At 36.4% G+C, this 21,595-nt stretch overlaps 1 protein-coding gene across 1 annotated transcript; it reads left to right on the top strand.

Annotated features, from left to right (window-relative positions):
• Positions 1 to 817: 817 nt before the first annotated feature.
• Positions 818 to 19,384, top strand: DMRTA1 (DMRT like family A1). The gene is made up of 2 exons (XM_086414267.1): positions 818 to 3,031; positions 6,214 to 19,384. The coding sequence occupies exons 1-2, from the start codon at positions 2,389 to 2,391 to the stop codon at positions 7,059 to 7,061; spliced, it is 1,491 nt and encodes a 496-aa protein (XP_086270393.1). The 5' UTR covers positions 818 to 2,388; the 3' UTR covers positions 7,062 to 19,384.
• The last annotated feature ends 2,211 nt before the right edge of the window (positions 19,385 to 21,595 follow it).

Raw genomic sequence — 21,595 nt, 5'->3', positions numbered from 1 at the left:
CTCTCTCCATTTATTTCAATTTCCATTATTTTTTTTATCAACAAGGTTTGTTTTTAGTCTTTCACACATTTTGTCATTTTGCATTTCAATAGACACACATTTTATTTAAATATGTTTACTTTAAGAATTATTTTCACTTATTTGGGTGAAAATCAATATTACTTGCCATAATTGGAAGATAACTGAAAATCAAATAAAAACAGAAAAATAGTGTTAAATTCTAGGTAAACGGTGTTACTTGTTGAGGTGCTTTTAATTTTTTTAAAGCATAATTGATAAGGCTTAACAAATGATAGTCATATTTATACCAAGTTGAGCATTTTCTTTTATGTAATCAAGATTATTGAAAAATAGTAGAAAAAAGGAATTGTTTTCTCACTAGGTATTTCACTGTGCTTTAATGATCCATATAGCACTGAAAACTCATTACTCATACATTTGATGTGAGTTCCACAATAGGGGAATAAATAGCTTTTAGGCAGGAGTGGCTTGAGCAAAGATATAGAAGTCTGAGAAAATTGGGTATTGTAGATTCCACAGAGGTTAGGAATAGATCCCAGAGTGGCAGTTCAAAACCTTGGTTATATATAATCTTCACCTTGAGAGTTTAAAAGACTCAGAGCAAAAAGAATCAGAATACTTGGTTTAGAGTATTTAAATAAGTTCCTTGCTGCTGCTGCTGCTAAGTCACGTCAGTCGTGTCTGACTCTGTGCGACCCCATAGACGGCAGCCCACCGGGCTCTCCCATCCCTGGGATTCTCCAGGCAAGAACACTGGAGTGGGTTGCCATTTCCTTCTCCAGTGAATGAAAGTGAAAAGTGAAAGTGAAGTCGCTCCCCTAGGCAGTTCTAATACTTAGGAAGGGTGGGGAAGTTCTATGATAGAATATCAGGATGCCAATATGGGAGGATGGTAATGGTGATGTTGGTGTAAAGTGGGCCAGTAAGAGCAAGCCCATATTGATTAGCAATGTCTTCCCTGGATGTCAATAGGTGGAATGGTAAAAATTTCATTATTACTTGCTATCTTAGTACTAGAATATGAATTGCCTGTCAAGGCAGTTGAATATTACCTTGAAAAACTGATAGAACCCTGACTGTCTTTTCCATTAAGGAACACACTCATGACTTTCCTGCTTTATTTTTTATTTTATTTTTTACTTTCCTACTTTAAATTGTCTTTTGGTTTAAAAGCAATATGATATTTTCTTACAATTAAAGGCATTAAGTGCATATTTTAAGTGTGTAATTAATAATAGCATGTTTAAAGAATGGTCTAGATGACCCTCCCCAACACTTTACCATAGAAATGTGAAGTATTTTTGAAAGTTTTAACACAATTGCTACCTATAAGTAGTTATAGATAAGAAATTCATTAGGGTTTCTTTGGATGATAATATGTCAAAATATGATATATAGAATCCAAATTTGCATGTCTAAATAAACAGATATATGTTAAGATTCTGAACGTGAGTCAGGTCCCTTAAATACTTATCCACTGTTTGCTGCAGCCCTAAGGCCCTAAAATAAGGTATCTTTCAGGTGTGGGTAATATTTGCAGCTTGTTTGTGCTTTCTCATTAATTTTGACCGTGCTACCAATCTAAGCTGGAGAAGGAAATGACAACTCATTCCAGTTTTCTTGCCTGGAAAATCCAAAGGGCAGGGGAGCCTGGCAGGCTATACAATCCATGGCGTCGCAAAAAGTCGGACACGACTGAGCGACTGAGCGACTGAGCGACTGAGCACACACACCATCTTAAACACTTCATCTGGGAAAAGGAAAGAAACGGAGAACTCCATGTTCAAATCTTCAGATCGTAGGAGGAGCTAGGAACTGGGGAAAGAACTTCAAATCTTGCTTAATTTACGAAGGACAAAGAGGCATGGGGAAGGAGAGAAGATTATCTTTCAAAAAAAAATACATTGAGGAATTCATGGAGAAGCAAGTGGGAGAAAAGAGCTTTTGTGTGTGTGTGAAGGGGCAATTTCTTGTGTCTCCCACCGCCCCTCCTGCCAGACGGTCAGGTCCCGCCGCGGCCCTCCCTCCCCAGTTTCAGCCCTTGGCCAGTAGATTCAGTGGGCGGGGTAGCCTCTGCAGTCTTGCCTTCTCTTGCTTCCGAAGGCGAAGGAGCGCGGAGAGCACCGCATTAACTTAGCGCCCTGGGACTTTAAGAGGCTCAGTGGGCTTCTGCGCCTCTTAGAGTCTCCAGCTCTGGGAAGCGGTTGTCCCCAAGTTCATCGCGGGAATTGTGTCAGACTTTGTCGGTGTGGAGGTGGTAGGCAGAGGGACCAAGGCGGACCCTCTCGGCTCCCGCATCCCACAGGGTTAGCTACGGATTGAGCACACTTCTGTTGCGACTCCTCCCTCACCAGACACTTCTCGGAAATGGAGCAGTCACAGTGTGGCAGTAGAGACCGCAGCCGCAGCGGCCCACTCCACCTGGCCCCGGGACTGGTGGTCGCGGCCCCTCCGCCCCCGTCTCCGGCGTTACCGGTACCCCCGGGGATACCTGTTCCTCCAACTTTCCTGCGCCCGTCCAGCCTCTTTCTGAGGGCAGCCTCCAGCGCGGGAAGCGGAGGTTGCCCGCCGCCTGCCGAACTGGAAAGGGGGGTGGGCGCTGTGGCCGGTGGCTACCCACGGACACCCAAGTGCGCCCGTTGTCGCAACCACGGAGTGGTGTCAGCCCTCAAGGGCCACAAGCGCTTCTGTCGCTGGCGGGACTGCGCGTGTGCCAAGTGCACCCTGATCGCCGAACGCCAGCGTGTCATGGCCGCACAGGTGGCGCTGCGCAGACAGCAGGCCCAAGAGGAGAGCGAGGCTCGGGGGCTGCAAAGGCTTCTGTACCCTGGACCCTCAGGGCCAGGGGGTCGGTCATCCGGAGGCAGCAGCAGAAGGGAGACTTCCCAGACGACCTCGAGCGGCCCTGCGACGGTGACTGCTCTGGGACTGAGTGCCTCGAGACAGGCTAGTGGTCTGGCGACCCCTGTTTTCGAAATTTTCCAGCCAGATTATATAGAGGAAAAACAAGGTGAGTAGATCTCACATTTGCTCTTTGCAAAATAAAAATGGTTGTTTTGGAGGAGGAAAAAAAATCTTTGAAATAAGCAGCCATGGCATGGAGGAGGGCGAGAAAGAACTTGAAGCATTTAGGTTCTGGGAAACTGCTTAGAGACTTATCACATTCGCTTCCTTAGGGCTTTCTGTCCCCTTAGATGATAGGATAAATGAAAAAATGAAGTGCCAGTGATCAGTTGAGGAACTCATTCTAGGAAAGCAGTTTGTGCCCAAATTTCTCTGCGAGAGGAGAAGAACTTAGAGCAAAGATTGAGTGAAAAACTTAATGAAAGAAACTGCATTTTGAGCTTGCTCTGTGTTCTTTTTAGTTGCAAAACCAGAGTTAATGGTGATCTTGCATGGAAAACTCACTTGTGGTTGGGAGTACAGTCTGTACCTGTGGGACAGATCAACTAGAAATGGGGAAGAGACTGAAATCTTCCAAAGCATTTTTACTCTTTAAAAAATTTTAAGCGTTCCACCTCTTTTCTTCAGCTGCTTTTTAGCCTCCAACAGTGTAGAAAACTCTAACATTTCAAGTTTTACCTCTTCTCATAGGAAAGAAATTTAGGTTTTCTAAATTTAGGTTTGTAAAACCATTGATATGAATTTCAAAGTCCAAGAATTTCTTATCTTTGGGGATTTTAACCTTAGAGATTTCTTATCCAATAAGTTTTAATTTTTTTCTCTTATTGACTACAAACTGCCTTTACCCTCTATGTCAGGTAAAAAGATTTCTTTTTTTGACTAGGGTTATCCCAAATTAACCTTTCATGCTAACATAAATCTTACTGTATTTTAGCAAATTTCATAATTCTACAGTAGGTCATTCTTGCACGAAAATGTCATTTTGGTGTTTTTGTATAAATCCAAGATAGGTTGAGTCATATGAAATTAAAATATAATGATGTATTAAGTTATTAATTAGAAAACCTCTCTGAATTGTGAAAATTGCAGCTCTTAACAGATCACAGCATTTACTTTTGAAAAAAGACTCTACTTAAATAAGACATATATGATTTTGTTTTCACCGATGTCACTTTTTGTCCATGTTCTAGTTTGTGTCAGCGGACAAAATGTAGTTTAAACATTTCTCATCAAAAATCAAGGAGGGCTGAAGAATAAAGTTGTTAGGCAAAACTGCTCTAAAAAGAAGCAAAAATTAAAATTCTGCAAACTAAATTGACAATGAGATCTGACTGTCAACCTTCTGCTAGGCATTGACTTATGTGATTTTTTTTGAGAGGGTGATGTTTATAGATCATTTATTTTATTTTATTGTTTGCCTCAGTTGACCTCTTTTTTTTGAAAAGACACTTCTAAATTGACTACCTTCTCTTATACAATATCCATGAACTGTAGTAAACTAGTGTATTTATTCATTAAACAAACAGTGGTTCAGAGGTGAATAAGATTTTCCTACACAAAAGAATATTATAATCAAAAGAAGGAAAATTATATGTGTCCTAAAACTGCAGTATAATACATAGCATTCAATGATAAAAACCAGCTATAGGAGTTGGGAGAAAAGAGATGACATAACAATATTGCAGTATTTTAAAGACGCTTATTTTCTAGACAGTCTGATGCCATCAGTATTTCATTACATTGTATTGTGTTTTATGCATAAATTACTATAGAGATGAAAATTACTATAGAGATGAAACTGTGATACCTTACATGTTCAAGGGGTCATATGTAGTGAGTCATATTTATAAATAAAATGGAGTGGCAGACCAAGGCCGATCTATCTCTATATCATTAGATGACATTTATTGTTTTATTTAAAGGTGAAAATTCTAGAGTCTTTGTGATTTTGCAGAAGCAAAAAAAAAAAGACTTTTTTTTGTCATGTTTGACGTAATGACAGCATTTTCATTCTCAATGTGTTAAATTGTACACATTTAATTTTATAAAGCAAACTGTAGATATTTGCTTAGAATATAGGACTGCTCTTTGAGAAAACATAGGAGCATTGCAAATCATTGCTATATGTGTTTTGTTAGTTCATAAATCTTGTTCGAAAAGAAAGTTTGACAATAAAACCGAATACCTCATTGACAGTTTACACTTTCTAATGGAAATAGAGAAACTCCATCTATAGATTAAGAGTAAATGTAAATCAAAATAAAAATATTTATTATTGTTTTCCTGGCATTAGCCTTGCAAAAAGTATTGAAAGATAGTCTTGTTTTATTAATATTCATATGCTCAACATATTGAGATAGAAAATCAGATTTTTCTGTGAAACTGTTTTCGGAACATTTCCCTTAATAATGAAAGGGAGTTGTGAGTTAAGGCAAATGACTAATATTTTCTACAAGATACTTTGAAAGTATATGCAGATTCCAATTGTGAAAAGAGTGCTGTAAATTATTTTCTTTTAGAAACAATTTGATTATAAACTCATTTACTGATATTCCCTAGAGATTTAATGAGAAAGTCCATATTTTACAGAGGATTATGAAAAATATCAACTCTCTATTGTGTCTCACACAAGCTCTGATATGATTTGAGATTGGTATAGCAGTTGTCATTATTGGTTTAGATTTGAAAGGAAATGAAAAATTCTGCTATTTTTTCACATTATTCAGGAACCTTATTTGGAACCTGAAATGTGAGTGAAAAACCAGTTTTTGAAATTTAGCATTAGTGATTAAATAGAATATTCATTTTAATAGTAAGATTGTTCTTTTTTTCTGATTTCTTATCTAAACAATTGTTTTATTTAGTGCTTTTTGCATATTGTCACTGTGGGAAAAAAGCCCTCATGTGAATAACAACAAAACTTGGGTAAAATTTATGAAAATTTTGAATCGCTAAATGGGGCAAATAATGTAAAATATTGGTGTTAACAGTTTTAGGGTAACAATAGACTTTACTTTCTGATTCCTAAATAACTACAGCATTTGTATATTATAGAACTTTGTGATCCTGAAATGACATGATAAATTGCATTTTCCCACTATTGCAACACTTGCATTTTCAGATGATATTTAAAAATTTTTGTTCATTAACATCTTTTACAGTGAATAATAAGTATTATTAATATACTATGAGTAAACAAGTTATTTTATCCAGCATTAATTATAGGTGGGCAGTACTTTGTTCTTGGACATTTTCCCTTTATTTCATTCCTTTTTTTCCTCTTCCCAGGACAAAAGGAGAGTAAATGTGACTCATGCCAGAGTGGACAAGAAGAACTGGGGTCTAAATCCCATCAGTTTACCCTGAGATCATCTCCTAAGTCTAATGATGTCACTGGAAAACAAAACATCAGGTCATCTATTTCAGAAAACCCAAACAAGGATGATAGCATTCAGTCTCTTCATCCTGGGGAGCAGTCAGGAGGGGAAGAGAGTCCCAGGTCCCTGTCATCCTCTGATTTGGAATCAGGAAATGAAAGTGAGTGGGCCAAAGACTTCACTGATTCTACAGCCAGCCATCCCACTGTGTCCTCTAGACCAAGAGATCCTCTTGATATCCTTACCAAGATTTTCCCAAGTTACAGACGCAGCAGGCTAGAAGGCATTCTGCAGTTCTGCAAAGGGGATGTTGTCCAAGCTATTGAAGAGATCCTAAATGGAAAAGAACACAAACCAGACACCAGGGACCTAGCAAATTCAGGAGCATTGGAAAACACAGCTTTTCCGAGAGTTTCGAATTTTAGTTTAGCTGGAATTGGTTTTGGAACTCTAGGAAATAAATCAGCTTTCTCTCCCCTTCACACTTCTTCTGCTTCTTACGGAGGTGATTCAAGTCTCTATAGCTTAAATCCTAGACTAGGTATCAGTCCATTTCGACTGGCATATTCCTCTCCAGGGAGAGGGCTGTCTGGTTTCATGTCCCCCTATCTGACTCCTGGGTTGGTACCATCATTGCCTTGTAGGCCAGCTCTGGATTATGCCTTTTCAGGAATGATTAGGGATTCTTCTTACCTTCCCATCAAAGACTCAGTAACTGGTGGCAGACTGTATTCCAGGCCAAATCAGAGCAACCTGTAATGCATCTGCCTACCTCCCTTTCTGGAGTATTTCTAGAAGCATGCACTATAACCCACATACCCACATCTATTAATGTGTTCACTACGTATCAGTCTTTAAAAATGCTATTTTTTTTTACAAGCAATATAATAGATTTGAGATCTAAAGACTCTTCTTTAGCGTTTATTAAGTGAAAGAAACATTTAAACATCATGTGTGCCTTGAATAAAACCATTTCAGGAAATATTTTTACTTTAATGAATTTTCTCCCTAAGATATCGGTTGTAAATTCCCAATTTAAAACTATACTTGTTTTTAGTTCATTGAAAAAATGGAGCATATAATTATAACATACATTATGAAGCAGTCTAGGATTATATAAAATGAGCCAGAAGTAAGAATTGAAAAATTGAGGTAATTCTAAGTAGTATTCTAAACTTTTTTTCCTCCTTCTGCTTCTTGTACACAGGAGAGATAAAAGGTATTCAAAGTATTTTATTCACATATAAGTGATTAGTAGTTAGTAAAACTTTTGAGACATTTAAGTCCTTATTTTTTTCTGAATGCCTTGTTTTTCATTCCTATCTGCCATTGGTGATAAGTGCCATTTATAAAACATTTCTGTTTAAAGGACACTTTTTGTGAGTTAAACAAAGGTCTATGAAGTAAATCTTAGGAAATGAGAAATGCTCCATCTCCTGGCCACTATCACTAATTGCAGCTAAGTGCTGGAATGGTGTAGAAATTAGATACAAATGGTTCCTAATATTAGTATGATGTAACCATTTTTTGAAAATGATTATTTTGGATCATGCTATATTTAATTTTCATATTATAAAATGAACATCTAATGCGGATGAGGATTTAAATCTTTAGGCTTATGCTTTTATCTGGGGAAATAACCTTTTCCATATGTTTATGGCAGGACTATGGCAGCCATTCTCAAAGGTAAAAATCATTTTATTCAGAAAACTTAAATAGCTGCTCATATGAATATTAAATGACTCTAGATAGATAATGCTTAATGCATTGAGGGGATAAGAGATTTCCAAGGGGAAAAATTGTCATTAAATTTTAAAGGTTTTCTTGAGATTTTAAAATTACTTTTGTTCTCCATCTAGAGAATTTGAAAGTTATTTATTTTAGTCAGTGGGAAGTCCCTGAGAACAAAACAATTTTATGAAATTTTCTTTATTTGTCATCATTTATCTTTTAAAGGATTGGAGCTCTATTCTGTTGTTAGGAATAAATGGAAATTCAGCTGTGGTGTGAAATAGTTGATGAATTAGAGATGGTTAAAAGAATTTGACAGCAGTATTTACTAAAGATTTCTTAAATTATGTGTATGTGTGTGTGTATGTGTGTTTATATATACTTGTGTATCTTACTGTCTGTATATTATACATTTAAGCTCTGTTGGTTCTATCATCTTTAGACTTTTCCATTGAGCCAGATAAGAATATATTTCTAAAGTATATTTTACCAGCAAATATCATATTAAATAACTGCATAGAATCTGATGCTGATTTAGGATGTAAATGTGTAATAGAGTATGCATTATTTTTAATGATATGAATGTGAGAAAGCAGATCTTATAAAGATTTGATACAGTTAATATTCATTATTTATTAAAAAGGTTTTAGATTCCAAGCCTAAATCATAGTATAATGCTTGGCAAGTAGTTGATATTCAATTAATATATACTAAATGAAGGAACCATTTTGGATGGTAGATCTCTTTGAGACTGATAAAACCAAAGAACTCTGCAAAGTGGTTTACAGACATAGTTTTGAATACAATTTCTTGGGATTCTTGAATCTCCTAAATGCCATTCAGGTTAGAATACTTGGTGATTTTTAAGGTATTTCCACTATATTAATTCATTTGTTGAATGTTATTTTAAAAGTGCTAGATTCTATAGAGGATACCGAATGTAAAATGTGCTCTCAAAGAAGTTACATTATACAATAGAGATCTGATACAACAACATAAGAGCGCTAGAGTTGCTGGATTCTTTACGTGGATTATGTGATGATGTGCATGTATCCATTTGCCTTTTGAACTGGGGAGAACATCCATTAGGGACAGTTTTCAAATTTTAAAAACTGTTTTATAATTTTAAAACTTAAGTTAATTTACATAGTACTTTATACATTTCCTACCCTTTACAATAAGTTTAAAACTCAAACAATCTTACAGAACATTTTGTCCAACCACTAACTTGAATGTGAGGAGATTGAGGTTTGGCAATAGTATTGCCCATCCTTATGTTAAGATACTATTGCCAGTTGTTAGGAGTGGAAGTTACTTTACCAGTTTCAATTAGACTATAAAGTCTGAGGAAGGATTCATGCCTGTTTGTCCACTCACAGCTTCCTAGAGTTTCTGGGACATAAATAGGTGCTCAAGTTTTCCACTGACTGAAGTAAATGAAAGATAAAAATACTAGTTTATTCAACAACTATTTATTAAGCACCTACTTTGTGCCAGGCATTGTGCTAGATGAGAGGATAAAGAGGTGCCAAGATATGAGACCTGCCCTCAAGCTGCTCACAGACTGTTACCCATGTATACAAAACCAACCCACCAACCAGTGGTGGCAGTATTTGACAGTGTTGCTACATCAGTGAGTTCTGTGTAATCTTGAGGTTTATGCTCATCCATGCAGCTTGAGGTATGAACTCCTAAATCACTAATTAAGGATGGGAAGGAAGAAGGAGAATACCTATTTCCATGTTGATTCCTCTGATTCAATGCATAGGCCTCATGGTGTAAGCTGTCATCTAGCTATTCTGTGAAAATGGATTAGAGTTAGGGGAACAACTGAAGAGCAAGTGAGTAAAATCTGCTATTTTTCCCTTCAACTTCTGCTGAAACAAAAAGATGCTGGGGATTTTAAGACCTTCCCTTCTAGAGATTCCTATCTGTGAACTTGGAACTAAAAAAATTATTTACAAAGTGACCTATCCATTCAACTGTTTTTTAAAATGCATGTTCCTTAGACATTTATTTGTCTTTGAAATTAAAAAGCCTTCAGAATACAAGAGAAGCTTATGTACTGTGTAAATAGAATTATGCTGGCAAGCACAAGAGGAGATGAAGCATCATCAGCTTCATAAAGTCAAAGGTCTACTCAGGGCAGCCTGATTCTTAAGCATAGATGCTCATCCTTTAGGAGAAAGGATCTCACTCAGATTCATTCTTCCCATCCCCACACATCTCCAAATAATCTCATTATTGATGCCTGCACTGCAAAGCTATACCTTTAATTATTTGGCATCATGTCCTGTAAAATGTAAGCTGTTTTGATGTAATACTTCAGAGCAACTGTGCCAAACATAAAAATACCCTTTGTTGGTTTTTGCTTACTAAATATTTCTCAAATGAGAAAAATTCATTGTCATTTCCCCTTTCTGAACTCCATGCTAATGATGAGGGGTTCAGGGGAAAATAGGATGACAAGTATAAGAACTATAGAGATGTCTGTTTCTCATTTTTACCTAATTGGTAATTTAAAAAATGGCATTTTAATTTCTCAAGACTGTGTCACAGTATCCGTAAGTTAAAATGACCACATGACGTTGTCTCATGAGAACATTAATAGTTTTAAAATAGGTACACAAATGTGGTCTTTTCAAAACATCTGTGTCAAAATGTTTTTTAAAAATATCCAATGTTAACATCCATCCTAGCAACAAGTTCAGTAAACAATGGACTAGATGTTTATAGTTAGCAGGAAATATAAAGAGAGTTGAGCAAGTGTGCCAAAGATTGTTGACTAGAAAAATCTGAGTCAAGCAGCAAATGTTTTAGAATCCTGTCCTTGACCTTTTATAAAACTTCTGACAGATGAAGAAATAAAGATATACAATTCATTGTTATCTTATTCATGGACCACACTCATCTGTGAACGGCAGCTGATTTTTCAGTTGACAGAATCAAATTTTAAATGATTGATTCTTAGACTGTAATTCCTATTGCAGTGAATTGATATAGCATTCAAGATCTTAGGGTTAAAAAAATCAACTGTACACATATAGATAAGAAGAAAGAGAGACCTGAGTTTGCAACAAGTTTTTGAGAAAAAAAGTAATGTTATTTATTGGTAGATTTACTGTGAGATTACCATGTAACATGGCTGTTCTAAAAGTTCAGTTGATATTTAGGTTACATTAATAGGAAAAATGTATGTAGAAGGAGGGAGATGATGGTGCCATGTACTCTGAAATATGAGTTCTTCAGATATTAGCTTAAGTAATGTGTTCAGTTCTGAGTGCCATATACGAAGAGTGATTCTAAAACTTGGGATATAAGCAAAGAGGCATAAGATACTAAATGACTATGGTGGCAATGTAGGGTTCTATAAGAAATATTTTTAAAAGTAGGAGAAATGAAAATGTTTAAAGAACTAGCATATAACAAAAATGACTATAAGGTGAATAGAAGGCAAAAGTTACATAGAGAATTTAGAGGAACATGAAGGATACTGTAACTGCATTTAATCCACTTCTAGTGAACCTGGAACCCCAAAGGCAGACATCACTAGAGAAATAAACAATGTTCGGTCCAGTTTGTTTGTTGCTGTTTGATTGTTGATTTCATAGGTGAGCCATTCTTTTTTTTAAATTTTATTTTATTTTTAAACTTTACAATATTGTATTAGTTTTGCCAAATATTGAAATGAATCTGCCACAGGTATACATATATTATTGTACATGTTTTTTTGTTTTTTTTTTTTATTCTTTTGCGGGATATATGGAGTAAATGAGCAGCAAATGAGTTTTATGTTTATGCTACATTTATCAGTCAGTATTCAACCAGGAAAAGAGTACCAGTAGGGAGTTATTTTATATTATAAAATATAAAGTTATTTTATAAATTAGGGAGGTATTTTAGAAATTCGACTGAATACGTACATAAGGAGCTGGGAAGATAAAGTTTGGTAGAGGGAAATAGGCAGATCAGAGAGTTACTAACTAATCTGCCAAGTGTTGGTGTGGGTAGACAAATGGTCCTTTCAAGAGAAGTAGAAATTTTCAGGAAATCTGTGAGATCTAGCATGTCAAGTCACTCAGATGGTTCCAAGGAAAGGTGTTGTGAAGGAGGTATAAAGGAAGTTAATGACTCTGCACAGCTTCTAATACTGTGGGTCTGGAAGCAGGTACCAGGTGATGGACCTGCAACTACAGTTGATCAGCAAATCCAGCAGTCCAGTGCACCCCTTGTCAGTATGGCGTTCATACTCACTTTTACTAACCATATTTACTTCCCAATAAAGGTAAAACGTGATTCATTATTTCACCTAAAATTGATTCTTTGTTCAATGAAAACATATATGTCCCTTCATAAGAGAGGATACAAAGTGATTTACCCATGTTTGAGGGATGCTCATTCCTCTTCTGTCTGAGTCAGAACCCCCCTTGAATATCCTATCATTCTGAGGTATTGTTATAACCACTGTTAGTAAATCTTATGTTACAATAAGGAAATGGGGGACACTTAGAAGCAAGGAAGAAATAAATGCTCCTATCAGTGCCCTCATGTTTTCAACTAGTCATGAAATCAGTAATATTTATAACTTTGCCCATTCTCCATTTCATATTCTCTCTACTCTGCTAGTGTGTAAGTCAGTTGTGTTTCCTTATTTGTTGAGATTACCCAAATCTTTATTCCTGTCTGTTGTTATAGTCCTGTCTTTATTGGGTTGTTCTAGCTTTCCATTAACTTTTACCACAGAATATGGGAAGACTAAGCGATACTCTGGAGGATCTCCTGCATTCTGGAAGTATTTTCCTCACCCTTTCTTGTGTCAGTGTTATGAGGTGCCCAGAGTAGCCAGTGGTAGTCTTAGGTTCCAGCACAATGCTGTATTCTTTGGTGGAATCATTTCTGCTTTTGGAAGTACAACTTCTAAACCCCCAAGAAGTTATAGGGAAAGGAAATGAAAATGTTGCTTTTGCATCATTATTGTTAATGTGAGAGGAGCTGTTTCCATATCTGTCCTATGGTTCCTAAACTCCTAAATTCTGAGTATAGGAAAAATATCACTACATATTTATAGCTTATTCAAAGCATTTCTTGCATCCTAGATGACATTATTTCAGCCCCATAAAGTGCTGTCACCAGCTGGTGCCATAACTGAGTCTTCCAAAGGCCATTCCATAATTTTATTAGGCCAGCTGTTTCAGGATGAGGGGAACATAATGACACTAGAGAAGTGCATGAGACTGAGACCAATGTTGCACTTCACTTGCTATAAAATTGTTTTTTGTCTTTTTTTTTTTGTCATAAGCAATGTTGTATGGAATACTGTGTAGATGAGTATGGCATTCTGTAAGCCCACAGATGGTGATTTAAGCAGAAACACTAGGGCAGGAAAGGCAAAACCATGTCTTTTCCAGCGAGAACAAAGAGAGCTACTCCTTCAATGATGGGAGTGATTCAGTGTAACAAACTTGCTACCAGGTGTCTGGCTAGTTCCCCAGGGAATGGCCATTTTAGGGTTCAGTGTTGATCTTTGCTCTTGGCAGGTTGGGTACTCAGCAATGACTTTAGCCAAATTGGCCTTGATGAGTAGAAATCCATTTTGCTAAGTCTATATATAAGCTCCATATTTCTATGTAATTATTGTCTTCATGAGCCAATTGAGCAATGATGGGAATAAAAGAATGGGAAAAGAATGAGTTACCTTGTGTATATGTTTATTAAGGTCTCTTCTTCTAAGGTTGCTGTTTGGTGAGTATTTGTTTGGGACAAAAATGTTCTCTTATTCATACCCATTTGGAGAGGTCTTTCCACATACATCTGTAGATCATATTTCTTCATGTTTCTTCCAAGTTTCTGGCCATCCAGCCAAACTGTTAGTCACTGCTCATGACTCATTCTAGATTTATACCTCTATTCACCTCTACTTCCAGGCAGTATGAAAGCTTGAAGTTCTTCCCATGGAAAAGCTTTTTTTTTTTTTTTCACCACTTTCAGGGTCGTGCAGTGCAGCTGTCCACTTCAGCTACTGTCACGATAGTGTGGGGAATTGTTTGATTAAAGATCACATTGTGCTTTCTCATTCTGTTTTCATAGACAACTTCACATTACAGAAAAAGAGAGGAGGCAGTATGGCAGGAGTACGTGAACCATGGATGTTTGAGCCACTTTTTGTGCAACTTATTTGTGACTTCAAAACTTGTGGAGAAAAGCCTAACTATTACTTCCACTTGATGGAATACTGCTACAGCGAGCTTTTGGGGCAGACAACATCCTATTCATTAGGAGTGTTTCAGGGCACATCATTATTTAATGACCAGTAGTAAGTGTTTGCATTCAGGCAGGACCCAGTAATGTGTTAGAAGCTATTTCTCAGTTGAGAATAATCTACTGAGAAAGTATAACTTTTCTCCAAAATCCCAAAGAGATATACTATGTTTTATCTGTAAGGTTTTGCTTTAGGTTCCTTTAGGATCCCCAACTGTCATAGGCACTTCAAGCATGTGAACCAAGTGGCAAGACAGATTGAATAGAAGCTTGGTTCTGTTGTAGAACCTCCTTTTGATCTGGACCCCAAATTGACAGCCTATTGGGTAATTTGGTACACAGGTTAAAGTAAGATGGCCAAATCATTTATTTTTTGCAACCCAAATTTAGAGATCCACTTCTCAGAGATAGCAGGTATCAGATGCAGAAACACATTCACCATTTGATAAGAGAAATTTTGACAGGCACCAGACCACTGATGCCTAGAAACTTCACATATGTAATGTATCTCTCATTTTCTGTGGTGTTTATTCTTCCATTCTCTGGTATGCATATACCTTAATAAGATATTTAATGTGTATACTACCTTTTGCTCATCAGGTCAAATCAGCATGATATTATTTATATTGTTGGCTTGCTTGATGTCCTGTAGAATAGAGAAGCAAACAAGTTCCTAGTGGACTAAACTATAGAAAATGGCTGGAGGGTTGGTAGAGCCCTAAGAAGTTTACTGCTGTTTCTGGTGACTTTAACAACTCCAGAGAAAAACTATTTTTGAGATCAATAGCTCAAACTGGAGAAAAGGGGCAGTATTGATTTGCTCCAACAAAGCAAACACATCTGGAAATATAGCTGCAGTTGTAGTAATCACCTAATTTTGTAATAGTGTACTCTCATTCCTCAAGATCCATCTGCCTTATCTATAGGCCAAATAGATGAATTGAAAGGGGATGTGCTAGAATCCTTTAAACTTCTGGTGGGGATACAAACCTTGGCAATCTCTCCAGGATGTTTGTTTCACTACTTCAGTGGGAGTGTAAGTTCTAAAGATCTCCATTTGAAATTTCCTATTTAATCATCCTCAATACACAGGAAGCCTAATTGTTGTAGGTCAGGGATCCAATTTGGGGATTCTCCCAGTTGCTAGATATGTCTTGACCAATTGTGCTTTTTAGAGTTGAGGAAATAAACACTGGGTAAATGGGTACATATTGGACCAACTGTAAGACTGGTTTGAAACAAAATGTCAGTAATGATTAGATCTCATTCCTCTTCCTTAAACCTTATCTAGCCTGGTGGATCATAGTAGCAGTTTAGCTTACAAGGGAATAGCCATTATCCAATAAACACTGAAAAAATTATTATTTATCTTTTCCCAGGGTATAGTCACCTGGTAAATTAGCTCATGTCCTCTTGGATTAAGCTAGGAGAAAGATTTATAGTTTAAGTTATTAGAGGTACAGCAGAGTCACTACTCAAGGGGATCATCCTAAGTTTTCATAACAGGTTCAAGATTAGACATTTGTTGAAGAGCCATGAGTGTCCATTATGGTGATTCAAGAAAGAGTTTCATCAGAGTTAGTGCTTTCCCACATATACAAATAAAGTATGACTTTACCATATTTCCCACATATTTCAGTCCTAAAAATATGATTGAGTAGTCAATGCCAAAATCTCTGCAGGCCAAATCTATCTGTTGCTTCAGCTCAATGTTGTTTTTTTAAAAAATAATATTCATACTCATCCATCGGTGCCTGAAAGACATGTGTGCTCTGTGTTGTTTAGTGGAGTGTTCTGTATATGTCAATCAGATACTGTTGGTTGGTTGTGTTGTCTAGTTCTTCTTTATTCCTCCTTTATTATTATTCTGATAATCACATGAATTGCTGAGAGTGGGGTGTTAAAATTGCCAGCCATAATTGTGTTCTTTGCTCTCAGTTTTAGCAAAATATACACACACAACACATATAATTTTACCTCCATGTAGAAAATATTACTATTAGTAAATTAAATAATCGGGAATAATATAATTTGGTGACTGATGAAATGCTGAGTTTTTGTCATTTTCAGGTTTTCAAAACCAAAGCAGATGCTTTGGTTCATATATTATGATTTTATTCTTTGATTTAAAAATTTGTTTTCTATCATACTCTTAATACTTTCAAAAATATAAGGATAAATTAAGTCTTATAATTTTTAATCCTTGTAGTCTTTATAGACAAATGTAGAAACCTATGATTATTTCCATGGGTGGAACACACTGGGAGTTTTATTACAGAAAGATTACTTTGACTTAAAAATGGTATGTCTTAACATCTTGTCAAAAAGCAATTATGAATTCACAGTTTAAACCATTTTACCCTTCTTGTTGAATATACATAGCAGTGATAGATTTAAAATACAGTTATTTAGAAATTAAAAAGACGTAGCCTTGCTCAAAGACAAGATAAGTATCTCAAGAGATAAGAAATAGAGCAGGATCTGACAATAAATAGAGGGCTGGACTAATTTCCCAGCATTATCTTCTGTTCATGGGTAGTGGAATTAAAAAAAAAAAAAGATGAGTGCTGCTAAGTCACTTCAGTCATGTCCGACTCTGTGTGACCCCATAGACGGCAGCCCTCCAGGCTCCACCGTCCCTGGGATTCTCCAGGCAAGAACACTGGGGTGGGTTGCCATTTCCTTCTCCAGTGCATGAAAGTGAAAAGTGAAAGTGAAGTCCCTCAGTCATGTCCGACTCTTAGCGACCCCATGGACTGCAGCCCACCAGGCTCCTCCGTCCATGGGATTTTCCAGGCAAGGGTACTGGAGTAGGGTGCCATTGCCTTCTCTGAAAGATGAATGAGACTTTGGAAATGTGGTTTATATTCAGTTCAGTTCAGTTCAGTCGCTCAGTCGTGTCCGACTCTTTGCGACCCCATGAATCATAACATGCCAGGCCTCCCTGTCCATCACCATCTCCCGGAGTTCACTCAAACTCACGTCCATTGAGTTGGTGATGCCATCCAGCCATCTCATCCTCTGTCGTCCCCTTTTCCTCCTGCCCCCAATCCCTCCCAGCATCACAGTCTTTTCCAATGAGTCAACTCTTCCCATGAGGTGGCCAAAGTACTGGAGTTTCAGCTTTAGTATCATTCCTTCCAAAGAACACCCAGGACTGATATCCTTTAGAATGGACTGGTTGGATCTCCTTGCAGTCCAAGGGATTCTCAAGAGTCTTCTCCAACACCACAGTTCAAAAGCATCAATTCTTCAGCACTCAGCTTTCTTCACAGTCCAACTCTCACATCCATACATGACCACTGGAAAAACCATAGCCTTGACTAGACGGACCTTTGTTGGCAAAGTAATGTCTCTGCTTTTCAATATGCTATCTAAGTTGGTCATAACTTTCCTTCCAAGGAGTAAGCGTCTTTTAATTTCATGGCTGAGAAAGGCTGCCGTGCTTTCCTAGAGTTGTACCTAGGTTGAGCTGATAGAAAAGAGAAAATAATCATGTAACTAGGATCTAGATCATGCTCTGTTATGGCTTTTGATATAACTCCAATACTAATGTGAAACAGGATCCTTGAGGTGCCAGTGTAATGTATGATTCTTGTCTGGAGACCCTAGAATGCAGTGTAGGCAAGCACAAAACTGCTAGACAGGGAAAAATGTGAATAAAAAAGAAAAGAAAAATGAACTACCCCTAAATATAAGCATAGAAATTAAAATCCTAATGCACATGAGGAAATATACTTCCAAGACAGATAGCCATTTCAAGAAACAATAGAGATATGAGCATATATCTATGATATTCAAGTAATAGGAAGATTTATAGATGACTATATATTTAGGTAAATATTTGTAGATGACCTTATAGATTTAGGTAAAGATTTGTAGATGACTTCATAGATTTAAAGGCCCCAAAGATATAAAAGTAGAATAGTTAAAAAGAAATTAATTCATGAAACAAATTCAGATTGATATGTATTTCTGTGGAACAGTTGGATATGGTAAAAACCAATAAAAATATTTGGGATAAAAAGTATTGAGAAGATAATTCATTGTAAAATTATACTAAAAATTCATCTGGAACCTAGCATTGAGAGAAAGAGATGAAAAAACTAAATGGTTATTTAAAATGTTGATAGGAAATAGATTGAGAGGCTCTAACATATGTCCTGTGGGAGTTCTAGGAGTAGAGAATTATGCAATAATAACTAAAATATTTTTAGTTGTGCAGTAGTTGGAAAAAAAGGAAAATAAGTTAAAAATATGTCAATAAATATTATAAGTGACTATATATCTACTTTTTTAAAAAATTAAAAGAATTGTGGACGTTAGGTCTCGGCAACAACTATGTAGAAATTATTGGTGGAGGAATGGATATTTGTAGGACTCTCCAACCCACGGAGTTCGCATACTTGCACTGTGCCCTTTACACCTTCCTCAGAGTCAACTCTGTAAGGACTTGTTTTTAAAGTTTCCACTTGAGGGCGCTGACTACTGTGGGAAGTGAAATACCACAGACATCCAGTTACACAAGGAGCCTTTTTCCAGAACTTGACTTAATTTGTACCATGTTTCCAGTGTGTTCCAGTGACAGCTGTCCTTATTGATCAGTACCCCAGGCAGATGCCGTCTTTACCTATGCTGAGTACTTTACATTAGACATTTCATTACATTGCATTAATCTTCTCAAATATCTTGAGAAGAATACTTATCCCAATTTTATAAGTGAGCAAACAACCTGAAAAAGCTTAAGTAATACTCCCAAGTTATGCTAACTAGTGTGTGGTATAAAACTCAAACTTCAGCCTAGATTAGTGTAACCACAAAACTAATTTACATTCTTCCATGTTTTCTGCCTCTCTAAGGTGTGTATGTGTGTATGTAAGTATATGTGTATATGTACAGAATATAAATGTAATTTTACAGTTAATGGGAAAATATATATTTAGATCATATTTTAAAAATTACATTTAGAGCATATTTTAAAACAGATTCCAAATTAAATATCTTGATGAAGAAAAAAAAACAGATATAATTGTTTGCCTGTAGAGGAAATTCTGTTTTCTTACTGAATGATGCAATAAATGTGCTAAAGCAGAGACAGCATGCCCAACTGTTTTATCAGATTGGCAAGTCAGAATAAAACACCAAATTACTGTCTAGAAACAAAGCATATTTTTGTAACCAAGAGCTGTTTAAACCAAATGGAAAGCACCCTGGCCCATTTAATAAATAAGGTTTTTGCCCCCATTTCTTGTAAGATTTTGTTAGGTAAAGATTGTATTACTATTTGTATTTATAAGGGGTCAATTCTCTGAGCAGACTAAGCTACTAATTTATATAAAGTTACTCTTTCACAATATAAATAGTATGCATTATTACTTCACTTGTATGCAAATATATAAAATTTCTTCTAGGTAGCCCAGTTGATGCCATGGTCCTGGGTATGCATAGAAACACACTTCTTCCCATCTTTTTGTAGTTCATCAAGAAGCTGATTCAGCAGGTCTAAGTTGTTCAAGAGAACAAAACTATGATTATAGAGGTTGAACCCCTCCCTTACCCCTATCATTTCTAGCAGGACCTCTTCCCTCACCAGGAAGCCAGGTTGGTTTTTGGGAGCCTATACATTCCCTGCAGTACTGTTTTATTTCCTTTTTCTCTATATAGAGGTTTGTGGAGTCAGATTCCTTCTCTGGAACTTTTCCATGTTGTGTGCAGTATAACTGTGCCTGACCTAAGGACAGCTTACCTGTGTGATACAAGCAAGAGTTTGAGAGTTTGTGTGTACTCTGCTACTCCTCTAGTTTAAAAAAAAAAAATAGTACTGAACAGTGCTAATATTATGTGAAATTGTGCTTCCTTCACCTGATACATTTATCTATGAAATGCTGTATGTGAGCAAGTAGGGCAAAGAATACCAAATCAGTGACAATGAGAGTCACAGCAAAAATAAACTTTTCTTCAAAGTCTGGCATGTAACCTGTGCTCAGAACCAAAGAACCAACCAGTTCACAACCTGTGGATGTATCTGCATAAATATTCCAACTGAATTGACTGCTCTGTTCATGTTTGCTATGAAGGGACACATTTAAGAAACCAGATCATGAAACTAACTTTGATTCAGGCACATCAAAATGTAAGTTTCTTTGAGAATACATCAGCAGAAGTGTTAATGTTAGATAACAATATGTTATAAATTTTAACACTGACCTTTAACATTCCAAGATCTGGGATTGCCTGAGGCTTGCTACTGTCTTTGCCTCAAGTTCTAGTTGAACAAGCTTTCATTTGACCCTCCAGAGGCACAACTGATGAAATCACTTTGAGAAATGTCAGATATAGATAAAACATTTTTGCACACATTAGGCCTGACAGGCAAACCTGGTGGGCTGATGTCAGAAACATAAAACCATATCCTGGACTTTTTTGAAATGCTTTGCTTGTCCCCTCTGCAAATATAGAGCCATTTAAGATTACCTTTCTGGCTGAGACCAGGACGTACTTCAAAGGACATGTAGGGTTGATTGCATTGATCACTGCTGGGGCTCTGAGATAGAAACCTGCTTTTCAAAATCTGGAGACCAAAAGGGAAAATTATGATGTTTAATTCCCATAGAGATGTATAGTTCTATGAAAATTGCAAGCAGAGGGTGTAACAAAAGATAAATATACAAAAAATTGCTTGGAGTGTAAAGGCTTTTTGGCAATGACAACCATTTTAGCTCAATGAAATATATAGCTCTCTTTTCTTAGTCTCCATTATTAGTTTCTTTGGTACACTTACACAGTTTCTATATGCAAATATAAGAAAATAGATATGAAATTTTATTCTCATCCCCACCCTTCTTTTATATGATCCCAAAAGTAACATTTCACTTCTTTCAATTAACAATATATACTGGAGATTTTTTGCATCAAACCCAAAGAGACTGCTTTTCACCCTGCCGCTTTAAGAGACTTTTTTACCCTGCCACTTTAAAAACTAACTGCATAGTATTCCAGTCTGTGATTCCCATTCAAGGCCATCTGTGTGTTGATAATTTTATGTGATTGCAAACAGTGTTTCATTGGATGACTGAATATTTGTTGTTTTGTTTGTGTACAATATAGAGGATATCCTATAGAGGATAAATTACATAAAATTGAATTTAGATTAATTTATAATTTTGAAAGATCTTGCCAAATTGCTCTCAATAGGTTAAGCTAATGTGTGGTCTTAGCAGCAATTTATGAATATCATTAATACAGTATGTCAAAAATATTTTGGTCTTTAATAGAGTAAAAGTGTTTGGGTTTTTTGGATAAAA

This window comes from Bos grunniens, chromosome 8, assembly GCF_055505025.1.
Source record: "Bos grunniens cultivar Pamir isolate PY7600 chromosome 8, Bosgru_T2T1.0, whole genome shotgun sequence".
Classification (NCBI taxonomy): domain Eukaryota; kingdom Metazoa; phylum Chordata; class Mammalia; order Artiodactyla; family Bovidae; genus Bos; species Bos grunniens.
Note: the sequence above shows the minus strand (reverse complement) of the source record. Positions and strands in the feature narration are given on the sequence as shown.